Source organism: Ahaetulla prasina, chromosome 1 (genome assembly GCF_028640845.1).
Source record: "Ahaetulla prasina isolate Xishuangbanna chromosome 1, ASM2864084v1, whole genome shotgun sequence".
Lineage (NCBI taxonomy): Eukaryota > Metazoa > Chordata > Lepidosauria > Squamata > Colubridae > Ahaetulla > Ahaetulla prasina.
Window position 1 is genome coordinate 118,619,983 of NC_080539.1, and position 16,408 is coordinate 118,636,390.

At 38.8% G+C, this 16,408-nt stretch overlaps 1 protein-coding gene across 3 annotated transcripts in view; it reads right to left on the minus strand.

The window, feature by feature from the left end:
• AFG1L (AFG1 like ATPase) overlaps positions 1 to 11,167 on the minus strand; it is an 81,851-nt gene extending 70,684 nt beyond the window's left edge. Inside the window, exons 1-3 of one of the 3 annotated variants that reach the window (XM_058174266.1) lie at positions 10,896 to 11,160; positions 8,739 to 8,850; positions 3,919 to 4,142 (exon numbers count right to left, since the gene is read on the minus strand). In XM_058174266.1, coding sequence (XP_058030249.1) covers positions 3,919 to 4,029 — 111 coding nt within the window. In that variant the 5' untranslated portion in view covers positions 4,030 to 4,142; positions 8,739 to 8,850; positions 10,896 to 11,160. Of the gene's footprint in view, positions 1 to 3,918; positions 4,143 to 8,738; positions 8,851 to 10,895 lie in introns of all 3 variants that reach the window. The other 2 variants (XM_058174264.1, XM_058174263.1) reach the window with 2 other exon arrangements.
• Between the last annotated feature and the right edge of the window lie 5,241 nt (positions 11,168 to 16,408).

Consider the following 16,408-nt stretch of genomic DNA (forward strand, 5'->3'; position numbering starts at 1 on the left):
TACTTTTCAACTAAATATAAAAATAGAAGCAAATGTCCACAATCAGCGAAGAATCCTGAGCTAAAAGAGGCTGAATATTTCATTCAGGAAGAAATCTGAAACATGTTTCAAATCAACAAGAAATTATTTTGAGGGGGAAAAAAGATAAAGGTTTTAGTGTGGCCCTCACAGTCCCCATCTGAATAGCACTGAAAATCTATGGGAGATCTCAAGGACAAAATGTACATACCAGTAGGATCCAAGCTTATTTCTGAATTAGCAGAGTTTGTAAAGAAGAATGGAGAAAATGCCAAAAGCTAGAACAGAAACATTCTCAGAGAATAGCTGTTTATATCTGCTAAAGGAGCTGTTACAAAATTCTGATTGAAAAGCTATTCAAACTTTTTATGTGCTATATTCATTGTTTTCTTACTCTAAACTGGTAAATAATTCCATACAAATAATACATAACCATTCAAATTTCCAAAAAGATGTCAAGTTTAACTTTGTAGCATGGAGAGGGTATATCAGTTTTTGTTCACCTAAGAATTCACTGACATATACAATTTAGTCAGGGATGCCTAATATATTCAAAAAGGGCTCATTCTAGTTGTAAATCAAGATGCACAACACAAGGATCCTTGGAGTTCTCCAGACTCTTGGATATGATCCTAAGAAACCCCTGAAAAAGTGCTATCAACCCATAATGTTTGTGGAACAGAAATAGAAAAATATTTAAAATTTAAGGAAGCAATTAGTGCAAATATACAGATAGTCCTCAACTTACTACCCTGTTTCTCCCAAAATAAGACATCCCCTGATAAATAAGCCCAATAGGGCAAGCCCTTATTTCAGGGTTCAAAAAAATACAAGACGGGGTCTTATTTTCGGGGAAACACGGTACAATCGAGCCCAATGTTTCTGTTGGTAAGTAAGACAGTTGTTAAGTGAATCACTACAGTTGTTAAGTTAGTAACATGGTTCTTAAGTGAATCTGGCTTCCCCATTGACTTTGCTTGTCAGAAGGTCCCAAAAGGAGATCACATGACCCTGGGACTCTGCAACCATCATAAATATGAGTCAGTTGCCAAGTGTCTGAATTTTGATCACATGACCATGGGGATGCTGCAACAGTCATGTGAAAAATGGTCATAACTCACTTTTTTCAGTGGCCATTGTAATTTTGAACAGTTACTAAATGAACTCTTGTTAAGTTGAAGACTATATTACTTATGTAAATAAGAAATTTAAGTTTTATTAAATTTAGCTTGAGCTGAAACCTTGCTCTGGACCACTGTCATCTCTTCCCCCATCTCCAGCATGTCAGAGTTAGGGTCTCTACTCAAAATCCCAAAATCTTCAACCAAAAACTGTCTACTATTGACCTCATCCCATTCCTAAAAGGACTATAAGGGGCGTGCATAAGAGCACAAAAGTGCCTACCGTTCCTGTCCTATTGTTCCCTTCATTATATCCAATTAATATAGCTGATGCATATTCTTTACTTATATATATATATTTTTTCTTCATGATATGTTTTTTTATGACAATGTTTGTGTATACTGTTGTGACAAAATGAAATAAAAAAAAAAGAAAGACTTCAACCAGAAACAGTTTGTGTATTCATGCTAAAAGGTTTTTGGTTGCCAGAAGGACGCTGGTTAAAAGTATCAGCTGAATCTCTTACCCATGGATAAGGTTGGAAGGGAGATTTCTATAGAAAAGTCCGTTGAGAAAACGAAGCTTTAATGGTCCATTTCCAAAACTGACTTGGGAGCAGGGGGAAGGAGACAATAAATCTCCCCTTAAAATAAACATGTTTGCTTTTAAAATAATATATACAAATTTGCATATTCCACTAGATCAGGGGTCTGCAAACTTGGCTCTTTTAAGACTTGTAGACTTCAACTCCCAGAGTTCCTCAGCCAGCAAAGCAAAGCTGGCTGAGGAACTCTGGGAGTTGAAGTACACAAGTCTTAAAAGAGCCAAGTTTGCAGACCCCTGCACTAGATCAAGCATACTTAAAATACTCAAAAATGTTAGCAGTATGGTACATATAAAATTGTCGGGGGCAAGAAAGCAGATCCAGATTTGAAATGTTCAAGTTAACTACAGGTAGTCCTTGACTTACAACAGTTCAGTTAGTGACCATTCCAAGTTACAACGGCACTTTGAAAAAGGAACTTACCACCGTTTTTCACAGTTACGACCTTTGTAGCAGCCTCATGGTCACGAGATCAAACTTCAGACGCTTGGCAACTGGTTCATATTTATGACCGTTGCTGTGTCCCAAGGTCATGGGATCACCTTTTGTGACCTTCTGACCAGCAAAGTCAATGGGGAAACCAGATTCACTTAACAACCAGGTTATTAACTTATCAACTAAAGTGATTCACTTAACAGCTGAGGTAAGAAAAGCCATAAAATGGGGGCAAAACTCACTTAACAAATGTTTCACTTAACAACAGAAATTTTGGGCTCGATTGCAATCGTAAGTCGAGGACTACCTGTATTGTATCTTACCTATAATAGAATTTTTCCAGATTACTCGCCCTCCCTTGAATACAAATATTGAATACAAATATTGCCCTATACATTGTAAGCCGCCCTGAGTCTTCGGAGAAGGGCGGGGTATAAATGTAAACAAAAAAAAAACAAAAAACAAACATATAAAGTAACATGAAATGGGGGGGCACATTTCTAGGTCTCTTGCAGCTTTGCAACAACCCAGGACTAATTCTCCACTTAATACCTCCCGCTTACCTGCTGCGTATTTCCCAACAAAAATAAGTTAATGATATATTTTTTCTAAAGTTTATGTCTTCAAAAATAATTCCTACCGTATCTGCAGTGATATTTTTAAACCATGTTTTTCTAAAAATTAAAACATCAACATATTCTCCATTATATCACATTCTGATATGAAGAGGTCTGGGTTTTTTTACATAAGGGCCTAGGGTTCAAACTGCAACCTATCCAAGCACTGCAATTTATCCAGCAACAAATATGAATAAGCTCTCAGCTGAGGGAACACTGCTGATTACTTTTTGGCAACAATAAACAGACCATTTATCTAATAGGCCCCTCTTCACCAACTTTGTCTGCTGTTTTCTACCCAATTCGTCTCATTGATTTTGCCTGATATTCTTGCCTCATGTTCATTTCTTTCACATTGTCCTATAGGTTAATTTTTAATCAATGGATATTAATTTTGAAGAGGCTTCTGATATTTTCCTCTATCTAGTCTAGAACTAGGGGACAGAAATTGCAGGTTTTCATCAGTCTTGAAAAGAAATGTTAAAAGCAACTAGAATAAGTACAGCAGAGCACAAAAATCTGAACTATTTTCTTCAGATTACAGTATGACTCTGCCACCTTCTGGCAAATAACTCTTTGTAGGTTCAGGATACTACCTTCCACACTACACATATTAATTCAAAATCTTCTATAGAATGTGTGCATTCTTGGAGACACAACAATGAACAGTGTTACTCAGGTAATAACAACACATCACTTAAGTATATTTCAAGTTTAGAACACGAGAAACTGAGTTTTATTCTACCAAACATTGGTAAATTATTGTTAGTAACTTGTTCCAAATCTGTTTTATTTAGGAACTGAATATACCGTAGGTTGCAGATCAATTTGGAATCAGAGTATTTCCCATGAAAATATCTCAATCAGTAAAATTTGCTAAATTTAATTGCATTGGGGAGAATAAAAATATCAATCTTATTTTACCTTGAATGCCATCAAATAATCATTACTCTTTCTGATACCCAGCCTTGTTTTGTCTTATCTTCTCAGTTGCAGCCTCTTAGGCATGAAGTGGGATAATTAAATAACATTGTTTTACAGAGTTGTTGCAATCAAATTCAGAAAAATCATGTGAACCAGACACAAAAATGACTGTAAAAATGCTTAATGGAAGAATTTTACCTTTGAGAATATGTGTTTTGGACTGAGGTTGTAGCCTTTAAGACTTTCGTGTAGCTTCTGCAGGCACCGCATGACTTTTGTTTGCTGTTCATCATTCCTCAGCTGCTCCATTTTGGTAAGGAATTCATAATGTTCTAAAGGTCCATTGCAAAGCAATAAGGCTTTCGAATTTGCATCTGCTAGTCCACCGCTGGCAGCTTTCTCTGCTACCTGAACTGTATATGCTGTATGACATGAGAGAAATATTTATTTACTGTTTTAAAAAAACACTAAAAGAGTCAGTCTTATTCTTATATAATAAATTAGTGGGCTGAAATGAGAAACTCTGATCAAATCCCTTAGAACACAAAGCTCACTGATTTATTTTTATAAATAACTCAAGGCGGTAAACATACTTAATATACTTTCCTTCTCCCATTTTCTCCACAACAACAATCCTGTGAGGTGGGTTGTACTGAGAGAGACTAACTGGTCTAAAATTACCCAGCTGGCCTTCCTGCCTAAGGTGGGACTTAGAATTCAGTATCCTGGTTTTTTGGCCTAGACCTTAATCACTATACCAAACTGGTTCTCTTAAAGTCATCAGCTAGTCATTGTGTTTTCCAGTGTTTTTCAACCTTGGCCACTTGAAAATGGGTGGACATCAATTCCCAGAATTTCCCGGCCAGAATTCTGGGAGTTGAAGTCCACCCATCTTCAAGCAGCTAAAATTGAGAAACCTATTTTGTCCAATTCATTCCCCTTTAACAAATAGCTTGTGAGCCTTCTGCACCATTCAGAAGAATATGAGATGTAAATAACAACCTTTACTATAAATTTTGCTACTATTCCAAGACTACTTTCTACATATAATTTAAACACACAACAGAACATCCATCAGCTTCAATAAGTGCAGTATATAATAATACACAGCATTAGCACGGCCAGAAATTTCTGTACAGATTTCTGATGTGTTTTTCATGAACATCTCAAGTGTGCAAAGCAAAAAGGGGTTTCAACGTTTAACATTACTAAATACATATTCAGTGCACTTCATTCATCAGTCTCACTTTGACATGTACAACTACAGATCGATATATACAATATATGCTGTCCTTCATTGGGCCATTGAGATGGATATTTTCTATGACACCACAAGATAGGGATTAATATATATATCAATATTCTATATATTATTAGAAAACAATAGTTGTTACTTTTTCATATAAAAGTAAAGGTGTCCCCTGTCCAGGTGTCTCTGACTCTAGGGGGCACTGCTCATCTCTGTTTCCTAGCCAAGGGAACCAGTGCAGTCTGAAGACATTGGCCACATGACTATATGCCAAGGCACACGGAATGCTTTTACCTTCCCACTGAAGTGGTACCTATATATATACTCACATTTGCATGCTTTTGAACTAATAGGTGAGCAGGAGCTGGGACAAGTAAGAGGAGCTTACCACATAATGTGGCACTTGGGTCTTGAATCCTGGGTCTCAGCTTTCCAACTAATAAGCTCAGCATCTTTAACTACTGAGCCATCGCACCCCCACTTTTTTACATAAATAATAACTTTATTAAAGTTTTTGAGTTGTTATTTTTGAGAACCTCCCTATTACCATCTTTTCTAATGCTAAATAATTTGTAAGATTATAATGAATAAGATTATCTTGATTTTGAATTAATGTTCCTTCCTATAAATTAATCTAAACCTTTAAAAAAAATATCTCTCAATAATTCAAGGCTTTTAAAATATTCTACATATTCTCTTCTCACCATTAAGCTAAACTGGCTTCTTTTGCCTAGGATAATCTTATTAAACTCAGCTACAAATTGTTCAAATCTACTTGACAGTGTGTTCTAACACAACAGGGTTTACCTATAAGAAGACATGGTCAGAGTAACTACTAGAAGTAGGCATCAAAGCAATATAGCTGTAATTTCCAGGGTTTATACTTTTTACGTTTCATCTTTAAATAATATAGAGCTCAGCCAAAGATTTATAATTTCACATAATTTATGGTATTTATACATCACAATTTTAGGCTACCTTTGCAGATATGAACTCTCTAAGACAGCTTATAAATTAGATGAAAATGCAATCTTAATTATCAAAATTTGAAAGATAATGTTTATGCATATAATCCTGGTTGAAAATACTAAAAGGCAGAAGCCATAGAAGTTCTCTAAAAGTATATCTTAGAAGCAACCTAACAAAAGAAATGTTTTAAGATTTTCTTATAACCTTCTGATGATTATTTGCCCCAACCATTATTGTGTTAATGCAAAAAATACCCTCTTCTCATGTCCATTTGTCTGATAGTTCTTACTGCTGGCAATCTAGTAAAACCTCTCTTGTTTTTTATCAAGTAGCAGATATAATAACTTGAACAAAAAAAATCCCCTCTTGATTGACAATACATCTCTTTTGTTGGTTCCTCCAAGTTCTTAAGGAGAAAGTTGTCATTAGACAATTCAGAAGTTTCCTCAAATGACCATTTCGCAGGGTATCTTCCAACAGATGCGGGGCAATTAAATACTATTATTTGTACTTCACACCTCTTCAATTTCTTTTTTGAAAAGCATCATCCACATCTTCTCCATGATGGGGGATCTATACTACTTACTAGTCTATTCCTTTTATATTTCTGCGTAAATGTCATTTTTAACATATACTGCGACTCTGCTTCTCTTTTTATTGCTTGCAGTTTCTTTTACCATTTTTATTAAGTTGAATATTTCAATCACAAGAATCTTTCCAAATGCTTTTTATACCTGTTAAGTCTTGTTTATCTTACTATATCAAGACTTCAGAGTTATTTTCCATATTCGGAGCGTTCGTATGTACATAATAAACTCATGACGTTTATAAGCTAATATTCTTACTGATTTTTAATTAAGAGGGTTTAGTCAGTTGCCTGCATTATTCTTGTTTTGCCGTTGTCTTTTATAGACAGGAAGACCCTGTCTATACAGAACCTCCAAAGTTCTTCAGATTCTTTTCTAGATCTTCCAAATCTATGGTGTAGCTATTCCTTGCAGGTTTGCCCCCCCTCCCCACCCCAGTAACAGTAAGAATTACCAGGAAAAGATAACTGCTGGTAGTCTTTCTAGGCTTTGGCATATGTTCCTCAGCAATAAAGCTGCCAAGCTAAGAGCCATTGGTTCCTATACTAGAGAAAACTGTCCTCTCACAAATCAGATACACTGCAGGTCCAGAAAGAGAATGGCCCAAATATTCATTGAATTGGAAAGCAAGGAGGGAAAAGAATTTCAACTGAGACATATAGATTAAATATTGCATGAGGACTTCGATTTCAGTGTTTATGTTCTGTATGCATACCAGTTCACTCATCCACAGTAGAGACTAATCTTGCTAAACCGTGCCTGTCCACCTCCTCATCAATAAATCAATTTCTGAATAAGGAATTAAAGATCTAGAAAGCTGAGATTATTAGCTATCTCTGTGTTTTTTTTTAATTTGAATTTATATCCCGCCCTTCTCCGAAGACTCAGGGCGGCTTACATTGTGTTAAGCAATAGTCTCATCCATTTGTATATTATATACAAAGTCAACTTTTATTGCCCCCAACAATCTGGGTCCTCATTTTACCTACCTTATAAAGGATGGAAGGCTGAGTCAACCTTGGGCCTGGTGGGACTTGAACTTGCAGTAATTGCAAGCAGCTGTTAATAACAGACTGCATTAGTCTGTTGAGCCACCAGAGGTACACAACATGTCCTTAGTTGCTTCATTTATGCTCTTCAAAACTCCACCTTCTTGCCTTATTTTCAACTGGGAGTCTGGACGCTGCCTGCTTCTTCTGCTAGAGATCACCACATCTCTGACATCAATACAATTGAACGTGTACAGAAATATTTTACAAGAAGAGTTCTCCATTCCTCTGAAAACAACAAAATACCTTATCCCACCAGACTTGAAATCCTAGGCTTAGAAAACTTGGAACTCCGTCGCCTTCGACAAGACCTAAGTTTAACTCATAGAATCATCTATTGTAATGTCCTTCCTGTTAAAGACTACTTCAGCTTTAATTGCAATAATACAAGAGCAACCAATAGATTTAAACTTAATATTAACCGCTTTAATCTAGATTGCAGAAAATATGACTTCTGTAACAGAATCATTGGTGCTTGGAACACTTTACCTGACTCTGTGGTCTCTTCCCATAATCCTAAAAACTTTAACCAAAAACTTTCTACTATTGACCTCACCCCATTCCTAAGAGGACCATAAGGGGCGTGCATAAGAGCACAAATGTGCCTACCGTTCCTGTCCTATTGTTTTTCTTTTCTTCTTCCCATATACATATATATATATGCTTATACCTCCTAATATTTACTCATATATATGTTTATATATTATGTAACCTTTTGTACGATGCTTATATATATTGTTGTGACAAAATAAGTAAATAAATAAATACATAGATTGAAATAGTTGTTCTTCCAGTGATTAAGTATCACTAACTGAATATCATCGTTCTGATGGTCTTTCTCATCCACTGGTTAGTTCTGCTCCTTAAAGAGAGTTGCTTCCTATACCACTATTTCTGCTACTTTTGTCCCCAAAAAGCTTCACTATTTTATGCTAAAGTGTAGCTATTTTTTATTCTAGTTCCTTCTTTTAAGCACTACTATAGCTTTTATTTCCTGCATATGTACACCCAGAATTTTTTTTCCAAACTTTTAGAACTGTCCCTACCCTGGTAAACAGCTAATGAGAACAAAGGAGAGGGGAAAGGAATTGGTAGAAAAGGAAAGAATAACAAAGAGACAAGCACATGCTGAATAAATCAGATTATGGATTAGAATGACACTACCTTTGACTCTTGCTCTTCTCAGAATAAGAACGCATCTTATAATAATTGCCACTGAGGTATTAAGTTTGGTTGGTTGGGAAATTCTGGGAGTTGAAGTCCTCACATCTTAAACCTGCCAAGGTTGAAAAACACTGTACTAGATATAGACTAATTCTGCAAGCCAAGTTCCTATATCCTTAAGAATGCATATTCTGAATTGGCTAACACTGACACAGATACACCTGAACTATTAAAGATTTTGACACACGCACCCTAATCTACTTTTTATAAATTCCACATAATTTAACATGCATTCCTTATTTTAAAACTTAGAATCTTGTGAGAAACAGATTATGTAGGATGGAATTCAGCCTGTCCAAATCTTGGTTATGGTAGGAAAGCAAATGAATCTGTTACCTAAACTATGTGAAAAGTTAAATATACTTCTGGCAATTTGTAAATATTCTTCTATGTTTGTGCAAATTAAAATTAACCAGTAGAAACGCACACATCAAAGTCAGTTAACATGCATCAATTTCCTACAGCAGTATCTACTAGCAAGACCAGCGTTAACTACAAGACAAAAACATACATGCAGATAGCAAAAGTGCTGTTTTCACTCCATAATCACAATATGTGCATTGTAACGGAATTATAACACATAGGACTTATTACTGTGCTTGCAAATTTATAACTTCCCAGATGTTTTTAGCATTCATCCTGTGCAATAAAAAATGCTTGAATATATGTATTTATTACTTGTGCATATAGTCTGACAACTGTTAACCTGGACAGTTCACCAAAATAGCTGCAAAGTAAATCAATATTTTGTGGAAAAATGTTAATTGATAAGAGAATTTTCCTGTACATCATTTTTGTGATAGTAAAGTACAGGCTGTAGAATCCATCAATGTAATACTTTTAGGCATTGGGAGCTTCCCATTTGCCAGTAAAAAGATTTACTGATAAGTTTTAAGTAAAGAGGGTGTTTTTTTTATCCTGCATCCCAATCAGTTCTGGGCCATACAGAATACACAGTCTCTTACCAGCCTTATCGGAGATAAGCCAGCAGTTCCTGATGTTGAACCAATCTTCTTTTTTGCCATTAAGAGCTCAACTACTATAAAGGTAATGACTATTTTTAAAAAAAAACCCAGAAAGAGATTTGCATGCTCTGACATTGATGCTCAGTCCATACCCAGAAGTATTTTTTAATCTACTTGATCACAAAACCAACATTATACAACATATTAAAACATAATAGAGTTTGTTTGATCCTCCGGTTTATTGGTACCTTGATGAAGGTATCTTTTATGTACACTGAGAACGTATGCACCAAAACAAATTCCTTGGGTGTCCAATCACACTTGGCCAATAAAAAATCCTATTCTATTTATGCATTAAAACTTTGATTCACTGATGTTAACATAACTAAATTTGTAAAGGCAGCATCTGGAAGGGCTTTGAAAGACCATCATGAAGTAGGGTTTTCTCTTTGCTGGGGGCAAAAAGACTTGTTCAGAGTTGCACAGCATCCTATTGGCAAGCTGTATATAGAGACACTTCTCAGAGAATAATTGGTACACATTAATAAACGTTAGTGCGTGTACCCATTTGAAGCAGCTCTCCATTGCAAATGAGAAATAAAACTGAAGAACATCCCTAAAGGAGCATAAAATCCTTAGGCCCAGAGGTCTCCAACTTTGGCAACTTTGAAGACTTGTGGACTTTCCACTCCCAGAATTCCCGAGCCGGCACAGTTGCCAAGCTGGCTGGGGAATTCTGAGGGTTGAAGTCCACAAATCTTCAAAAGTGGCAGAACTTATGGAGACCCTCTAACTTAGGCCGTAATGTTTTAAAACGGAGAGAGCGAGCGAGCTAGCAGAACGGCCGGCTTTTATTCTTCAACGTTTCAGCATTCACGGACGCTCCAGAACTTTAAAACCTCTTCGGAACACGGCGTTCCACTTCCCGAAAGGCCGATGCCGGGCGATTCAAGGGCAGGGAAGGAAGCCGAGCCGCATTAACTCCCCTTTAACTGGGGATCTTGACAGTCACGACCAGGGCTTGAAACCAGGGGAGCCGTTTGATAGCTGACCTTCCAGCTGAGCCCTAATCCTCCTTACAGATCGCGGGCTGACCTCGTACGTCCTAGACCTAGACCCAAACACCACTAACCTTTCCGCGGGGCCCGGCAAGTTAGGACGAGAGCGGCGGGTCGAATGGCAGCGTTTATCAGGCGGCGCCCAGTAACCAAGGGCGACACGGGAGCCGCCATCTTGACGTGCTTCCTTTCCTCCCCCCCCCCCCACTCGCCTCCTCCCCTTTTGGAAGACAACTTTATTGGCAGCAGATACAGCCGCTCCGCCAGAGCCTCCTTTCTCAGCCAGCCTCATTCCATTCACCTTCACCTTAAACCAGGGGGCTCGTCCTTTGCACGGACTACGAGCCCCAGGAGGCAGCACGTGACTCCGCTCAAAGAGACTGCAGGCTGCCGGATGCAAAAGGCATGCTGGGAAGTGTTGTATTTCTGATTGAGTTCAAGCCGGCCGGCTCGATTCTGGGATTTTTGCCGGCTGTCCGTGGCAAAAAGAAAAAAGAACGGCGTTGTTTGAATTTAATGCGTCATATTTATGATCGTATATCCGTCTGAGTCCGTAAGAGAGCATAGGGATTGGAGTGATCCTTACAATTCTTAACACGCGTATAACTTGGCACGTATTGAATATTACGTGCAGATGTACTACGGTACTAATGAGTAATTCCAATATTTTATAGGCGATTTACTCTGACAGAGGAAAAAACAACAACAATATTTCTCTTGTGGAGCTTTAATATCTAAACATATCCTGCATGTTTCTTCAGACTCTTAATTCTTGTCAGTAAGACTGGTGTTGGAAGAAATGTCCATCTTGGTTCAGTTCCAAGTGGGGAGAAAGACACTGGAAACATGGAAGCTGTTTGGAAAGATGGTTTAATGGTGGGCAGGACCACATGGGGTTTTTGGGTCCTCAGCAAAATGGGTGAGAGAGGGAGAGAGAGAGATTTATACCTTCTCTTGGGCCATGCTTTAGAGCTTCCTGTTCCTGTTTAAGGGCAGGTATCCTGCTTGGTTGTCAGACTCCCATGGGGCCATGCAGAGGTAACTAGGTAGGTTGTCTTGAGTACCAGACTTGGTTGAATCTTACTGGGTGATGATGTAATGAAGAGGGTTTGGGGCAATTCCTATTATGGCTGAGGGCTAATCCTACCTTTGTTGGATCTTGGGTGAGGGTATTTGCTTATGAATAGACCTAGCCATCTCTTTATCTCTTAAGTGCTGACATCTGCTGTGGGCTATTGAGGAGGGTGGGGGCTATTGAGTCTGCTTCCTGCCTAAAAAAACATGTTTCTCCATTTCTCATCCAGGGAAATATAATATTCTGCCTTTTTAATATTTCCTAGAATAAATATTTCATTCTTCTAGGAGAGAGTTGTGTGCTAACTTTCTACAGTCCCCCTCTTTTTGCCAAAATATGTCGGTGAAACACACATGTTATAGACAAAAGATTAAAGATTGATCAGATCAGGGAGACTTGATGGGTGCTTTTAATTTTTCTGATGCACAGGGGAAGACATTGACAGAAGCAGCAGAAAAGGATTCCTTCAGTGGCTTCCAAAAGGAGAGCTTTCAACCATGAAGGTCTAGCAGCCAGTGCAAAAGTTCTGGAAAGAAATTTACCGTATCCAATTTTCTATGCCAATTATCTTCAGATGTTAGATATCACTTTTTGTGAGCTTCCAGTCAGGTTTCAAGCAAGCACAAGTTCCAAAAATTTTCTCAGCCATGGTTTTCCTTTAAATAATACAGGCAGCCCATTTCCAAGGATTGGTTACTGTACCTGCCTTAGCTCTTACTTTAGTGTATCCAGGATTTGTGCGTTCGAATTGAGTTAGCCAGTGTGCAATCCAGGCTATTTAGTATTTTTAAAATTACACACAATGAGCCCTGGGACTCCTACTCATGAGGCCACCGGTGCAACATATCCTGCTTTACTGGGCAACTCGGCAGCATCATTTGTGAGTCACATTGGGGCTTTGGTTTTGGAGATCTCTTTTCTGCTATCTCTTCAAGTGAGGGAATTACCTGAGGGGAATGCCCCTCCCCATGGAATTAGCAGGGAGATATGACTGCTTGGGACTTAGTCCCACAGAGCAAAAGAGAAGCTTTGTGTGGAGGTAGGTGAAGGGGATAGCCTCAGTCTAAGTCTGAATGGTGTCTCTCTCTGTGTGTACTTGTTTATGCAGCTACTTCTAAAATACAGGCAATATAGATATTCTGGACAAATTTCCCTCCTACCAGACAAAAGTCCAAGGTGTTCAGAACTTGCTGTGGCAACTACTCTCAAATGCAATCCCCCAGAGTCCATTTAACTGAATACAACATAAATGAGACAAGAAAGAAAACTTTACAATGAATTTCCACCCTCCCCCATAGTCTTTCTAACTCTCTTCTGGGGATTGAAAAGAGTCTTTTAGTTTTTTACTTGTCCATCTCAGGGTCCTTTCTTTCATGTCTGCTGGGTGGCATTAGGCTTGGCGTGGTGGTAAGGGTGGTCAGTCAGGTTTGGGAAGGTCTGCTTCACTCTGGTTGCTGTGATGACTTTTAGGTGGATGACTGGATCCAAACCCAATTTCCTGGTTCAGCGAATGGAATGTCTCCTCTGGAGGCAGCATATGGATTCGCATGCTTTACTTCCATAGGTTGCAGAATTTTCTGTGCAAGGCTGAAAGACATGAGAACAGGGTCCCCTCCCCTCTTTGTGGGTATTGCAGGAAACTAAGATGCAGAGATAGAGTTTTTTTATTTATTTATTTACATTTATATCCCGCCCTTCTCCGAAGACTCAGGGCGGCTTACATTGTGTAAGGGGTGGGTAGATAGTTTGCAGGCAGGGTTTGCGGGGAAAAAAACCCAGTACTGCAGTTATTAAACAGATAGACCAGTTATAACAAAATGGGGACATCACAGATGGGGGGGGGGAGAAACTGAATTCACATGCTTCAGAAAAAGAATAGACAGATATTTCCATCTCAGCAGAGAATTGGCATCCATTAAACATCACAAAAGAGCAATATTAAAAAAACTGTTCGCATTTACATACAATAAATATTAAGAATGAATTTTTTCTTTAAATTAACTTAAACACTCCCTCATAACTTTGGCCTTTTCTTAAAAGTACAGAAAGGAAAGAAAAAAAACCCTGTTCTCTTTACTCTGCTCTCCTGACCAAACAAACTCAGAGCAAAATCCTTGTTTTTAGGGATCAGAGACACTTAACAGTTACATTTACCTTGAGGACACACAAAGACTTACCCACACATATACACGCAAAGACAAGAGAAACAAAACAGAAAAGGAAAACAGAACCTCAGGTTTACACACACTGGCCATACCCACCATAAATCTCAGTTAAGTTAGGGAAGGCACAAATCTTAACAAACATATCACATGGTTGCATGGAAAACAGAGAGGGAGAGAAACAAACAAACAAAAAACCAAACAAAACCCCCAACATTCCTATTTATATATTTCCCTTTTCTTTAGCCAAATTGGTTTTCCAGCTTTGTCTCATCCCTGGACAAAGCCCACTCTTTACACAATTTGCTCACATTTTTTCCCTAAATCTCCTAGGGGAGTTCCTGTCACCACCCTCAAGCTACAGCTTCCCATGTTCCCTCTCAGATGTGGGGTTCACTTTGGCTTACCTGGGCCTGCTGCTGTCAGTTTTGAGACCAAAAAAATGGTCTGTGAGGACTCTGGTTCTTCTCAGAGTATGGGAACCTCCTTTGTAGGGAACACTGTCATTGGTTTTCAGACCAAAAAGGGGCCCGGGAGGACCTGCTGCTTTTCCTAAGCAGTCGAGTACAGACACCTCCAATCTGCCATTGGTTTTCAGACTCTTGGGGATCTGGGAGGACCTGCTGCCTTAGGCAGTACAGTATGGGCACCTCCTAACATAGGGCTTTGCTCAATGACTTCCCAGCTGGTTGCCCAGAGTTCAATTCTTTCATTCACTTTTCCATTCCATTTCACACACTCTTTCCCTAACAGAAGGTCCTGTGCTCTGGTAAATCCCCCATGTTCTCCAGACTCTGTTGGTAGACCAGTGCATTTCTACGGTTAGGAAATGTACAGAGAGAGCAAGATCCAGCTGCCATTGGGTGAAGGGCCCTCTCACTCACACTCACAGTCATACCCACATTTCCCACACTTCCCACACACACAGTCATACACACACTTTCCCACACTTTAACACTTAAAAGTTAAAATTTAGAGGTACTCACCTTCTTTCCAAGGAGCCTTTGAGCTCAACACCCAAAACCCCTTCAAAAGCTTTGTTCCAAATGGCCAAGGTCCAGGGAAACTCACCCACAGACTCAATGGGTCTGTTGCCGGCAAGGAAGGCTTACCTGGGCCAGGTCCATTGGTCAGGTTAGCTTGGAGCCCCATCTTTGGGTGCCAAATTGTTGGAAGAAATGTCCACCTGGGTTCAGTTCCAAGTGGAGAGAAAGACACTGGAAACATAGAAGGGAGAGGGGGAGAGAGAGAGAGAGAGATTTATACCCTATCTTGGGCCACGCCTTAGAGCTTCCTGTCCCTGTACAAGGGCAGGTATCCTGCTTGGTTGTCAGACTCCCATGGGGCCATGCAGGGGTAACTTTGTAGGTTGTCTTGAGTACCAGACCTGGTTGAATCTTGCTGGGTGATGATGTAATGAAGAGAGTTTTGGGCAAATCCTACCTTTGTTGGATCTTGGCTGAGGGTATTTGCTTATGACTAGGCCTAGCCATCTCTTTATCTCTTTAAGTGCTGACATCTGCTGTGGGCTATTGAGAAGGGTGGGGGCTATTAAGAGTGAGTCTGCTTCCCTGCCTAAAAAAACATGTTTTTCCATTTCTCATCCAGGGAAATATAATATTCTGCCTTTTTAATATTTCCTAGAATAAATATTTCATTCTTCTAGGAGAGGAGTGGGTGCTAACTTTCTACACTGGTACACAGTGATTACATTTAATATTATGCATGCAGGGACCAATCTATGACTGTTTGTCATTTTGAAGTACCCAGCTAGTGTGTATAATTCTGTGAATGTCATGCAAAACAAGCCCTATATGTGAAATGTACGGTGAGTCTATATTTTTAAGGCCCTTCAGACATCGTTTTGTCTGGGGACTGGGGATCCCATGATAGAGTGGAGCAGTGAGATTGTTACATGACAATTAATTGGAATGCACTCTCTATATGGATTTTTTTTCCTTGTCATTTTAAAAGTCTTTTTAATTTATTTTAGCTGTGTTTTAATTGGTTTTATATATTTGGATTGTTTTATATGGCACTCAGAGTCACTATGTGAGATGGACAGCAATTATCATCACTTAGCCATTTGTCTATCCACTACAAGATGAAGGCCTCTTCTGCATGTTTTCTGAGCTTTCTTTTGCCAATTGGGCCTGCAATACTTGCTGATGTCATCAATCCATCTTGTTTTAGGTCTCTTTTGTGGTTGCTTTTTATCAAATGGGATCCATTCTACCACTGCCTTGGTCCACCTGCCATCAGTTCTTCTTGCTATGTGACCAGCCCATTTCTATTTCAGTTCTTTTATTCTCATGAATGATATCCTATATTTTCATTTGTTTGCTAATCA